Source organism: Azolla caroliniana, unplaced genomic scaffold, assembly GCF_043228905.1.
Source record: "Azolla caroliniana isolate FFs.n. ecotype wild unplaced genomic scaffold, voAzoCaro1.0.p SCAF_1, whole genome shotgun sequence".
NCBI classification, from domain to species: Eukaryota; Viridiplantae; Streptophyta; class Polypodiopsida; order Salviniales; family Salviniaceae; genus Azolla; species Azolla caroliniana.
The window spans coordinates 31,724,177-31,727,398 of NW_028230436.1; the positions used below are offsets into that span (position 1 = coordinate 31,724,177).

General features: G+C 38.3%; 1 protein-coding gene across 1 annotated transcript; it reads right to left on the bottom strand.

Moving 5' to 3' along the window:
- LOC147869759 (PRP38 family protein) lies at positions 1-3,222 on the bottom strand. Its single transcript, XM_087332821.1, has 8 exons — positions 3,023-3,222; positions 1,967-2,126; positions 1,768-1,889; positions 1,598-1,688; positions 1,358-1,487; positions 1,159-1,226; positions 903-1,088; positions 1-619 (listed from the first exon to the last, which is right to left on the bottom strand). The coding sequence occupies exons 1-8, from the start codon at positions 3,150-3,152 to the stop codon at positions 223-225; spliced, it is 1,284 nt and encodes a 427-aa protein (XP_087188947.1). The 5' UTR covers positions 3,153-3,222; the 3' UTR covers positions 1-222.

Here is a 3,222-nt window from a genome sequence, read left to right on the forward strand (position 1 = left end):
TTTAGGCACAAAGAAAATATAATGTTAAAATATAGTTTAGGGGGTTAGGATTTAGAAATTTTTCTGCTTGCATATATATTCGCTATAGTGCAAGCCAACTAAATAACATTGTCTCTAGAAATAACTCAGCGTGCATACATTCCTTCACATACATCTTGTACAACAGAGCTAATGCAATTTCCAATGTAAGTGCAAAACTCTAGGAACTACATTTCTTTCCTTCTAAACTCGTAATGGTTTTAATCCCAATTCTGCTCTCAGCTTGTTTGCCGCAGCTATTTCAGGGTCAGGATGATCAGTACCATCAGCAGCTGGCTCTTTCTTTGTTTTCTTCTTTTTCTTCTTATCTTCATCATCTCTGTCTACACGGTGTTCTCCTTCTTCAAGGACTCCACTATCATCAGCGTGATGCCTCCTCAGAGGACTAGTACTACGATGTCTCTTCTTTCTATCAACACCTGGGGATGTTGATCTTTCTCGTTCTCTCTCTCTACTCCGAGACTTGCTGCGATGCCTATCCCTATGTCTATCATAGTCTCTTTCTCGATCCCTCCTGTGATGATCTCGATCTCGGTCCCGATCCCTTTCCCTATAGTAATCCCTATCTTTCTCACGGTCCCTATCAGTTTAAACAAAAAATCTTGATTTTAATGTTAGTTTAGAAAAAAAAAGATATCCATTCATTAGTGTGAGCAATTTACAGAGTTTTGATTCCTAAGTGATCGGAGAGGGAACAGCCATCTTGGGGTGCTGAAAACATTTGAAATAGTATCCTTTAATTTTAAAATTGAAGCTAAGAAAATATCTCCCAACATTTTGCGTGATTGTAGGACACAAGCCATAGAAATTGTGAGATATTCGCTGATGCACAATCACAACATATTTAGAAGAAGGTTTATTACCTGTAGTAATCCCTGTCACGGTCTCGTTCCCTAAGGGAACGGTCTCGATCACGATCACGATGGTCCCTATCTCTATCTCTTTCTCTGTCCCTCTCTCTATCTCTATCTCTGTCCCTCTCTCGGTCTCTGTCTCTATCTTTGTCCCTGTCTCTTTCTCGATCTCGGTCACGTCCCCTATCTCTATCCCTGCACAAATGGAAGCTCAGTAATGTATCCATTGATATCTTTTCTTAGTGCTATGAGAATAGAATGTCACCTATAATCTCTGTCTCTGTCTCTATCTCGATCTCTGTCTCTATCTCTTTGAGGACTTCTTCGTCGATCCTGCAATTACTCATTTGATTATTTCATTACTTTACTTTGATCAGTTGTTACATTTGACCTTCACTATTCTATTTTGATCAGTTCATTTCATTATATCTTTCCATTATCCTCCTTTTACAGATATAATATACCCTTTCTAAATCGAGGTTATTCAGCGCTGCAGCTGCATCTTCCTCGTCCTCTTTCTCTTCTTCATCTTCAAAGTCATCCTCTAATGCACTACGGCGAGGCTCCAGAGCACCATTTACCTCCAAAGTCCATCTAAAATAACCAACCAGTAACATATGTTAAAAAATATTTACCTCAAGTATTAAAAAACTCAAAACTCCCATAAAAAATGACTATAGACTTGAGCCCAATAAAGATAATACCTTTTTGGTAGGCGAGGTAGTGCAATATCACAGCTGTAATCAGAAACTAATAGTTCATCGATGTACTCATCAACATGGGAAAGAGAGAAAGCTGAAAATTCAACAGAATGTCAAGTCCAACTTTCCAAAGGATATAAATTGTAGTTGTGTGTAATTCATGTCAAACTTACTTCCATCTGCATTCTTTCGGCGGAGCTTTCTATAGTCATTATACAAAGGTTCCAAGTATTGATAAACATCTGTGGCTTTGCCAACCAATCTCAAGTAAAAGGCACCTAAGATTCGCACATACCTACATTACCATGAATTTATAGAATTTATGTTGCACTCAATAATGATGCAAAACATGAATGTTTTCAGACTACTCACTTGTAATCATCATTTTTTATAAATTCTACCACTATTTCCTTCTCTGGCTGTATTTGCAGCATTTTCAATATAAGACACATGAAAGGGGTCGCCTTCCGATTACCACCAAAAGTTCCACCGAAGTGATCAATTTCCATGGCTTTATCTACCAGGGTTTCAGCTGCAACAATATACAGAAAACAGAACATAAAATAAAAACTTCTGGAACATCACAATTTCCATGAATTACACAAAATTTCTAATTTATGCAACTGAACCAGATGCATTTATGCTAAATAACTCTGTACATCACTCTGAAACAACATCATTAGCTCCTACAAGGAAAAGACTGGAGATATATACTTCAATTATTTTATCTTCCGCTTCACTATCCTCAGTTATGACTCTTCACTCACATGTATTATTTATACACCAACTTCTTGTTATTATATCTTCGAGTTATGTTGATCACTTCTTAATAATAATGCAAACAAGCAAGAAAACAAAGAAAGAGACAAATGAATCAGGCAAATGAAGAATCAATGTAACAAACTTAGGCTTCCGATTTTACGGTGGTGCCTCTACCATATCCTGTGCCTGTTATAGTTATAGTTATAGATAAGTCGAATGTCTTTGAGAAACACTATGAAATGAAACCCCTTATAGCTGCATTGCATCTAAGAAACATCACTGCATTTTGAGGGATTTTTACCTTCAAATTCGATATTAAAAGTGATGCTCGAATAATGATGTTAAAGGTTGCACTAAACTCAGAATTTCATCAGACAGTGATATCTAAGAAGTTACAGTGCTTGAGAGAAAATCTCTCTCCCTCTGGCTGTTATGTTAGTGGTTTACACCTATAAATGAAAATGAAAAAAAATCCAAGTTTGATCTTCATCATAGGCTACCATCCATCCCATAGATCGCATTCCGTATCCTGTACACGCTAATAATCTACCTGTCTACCTCATTCACATACACATATGGATCTTTCTTTCCTATAGTTAATGTGACATAGATTCAGCCTCAACTAACAAGAGCAAAAAAGGCAACACACAGACAAACACCACCTACCTGTGAGACCAAAGCATTGTTCTTTCCAGTAGGTGTTCTGGTAGATCTTGGAGCGCAGGATCTTCTCGACGAGGTTCTGAGGGTTCGTCCCATGGACGCTTCGCGCAGCAGGGTCTGTGCGATTCGCCATCGCTAGCAGCTGCAGCGACCGGCTTCCCGCAGTCCCACACCAGCGGCTCTCCCACCACCACTTACAAATA

Coding starts and splice junctions, on each gene's coding strand:
- LOC147869759 (XM_087332821.1), bottom strand. CDS start 3,152: ATGGCGAATCGCACAGACCCTGCTGCGCGAAGCGTCCATGGGACGAAC. Junction 1,488..1,597: donor CTACCTCGCCTACCAAAAAG/GTATTATCTTTA, acceptor TGGTTATTTTAG/ATGGACTTTGGAGGTAAATG. Junction 1,089..1,158: donor GACAGAGACAGAGATTATAG/GTGACATTCTAT, acceptor CCATTTGTGCAG/GGATAGAGATAGGGGACGTG.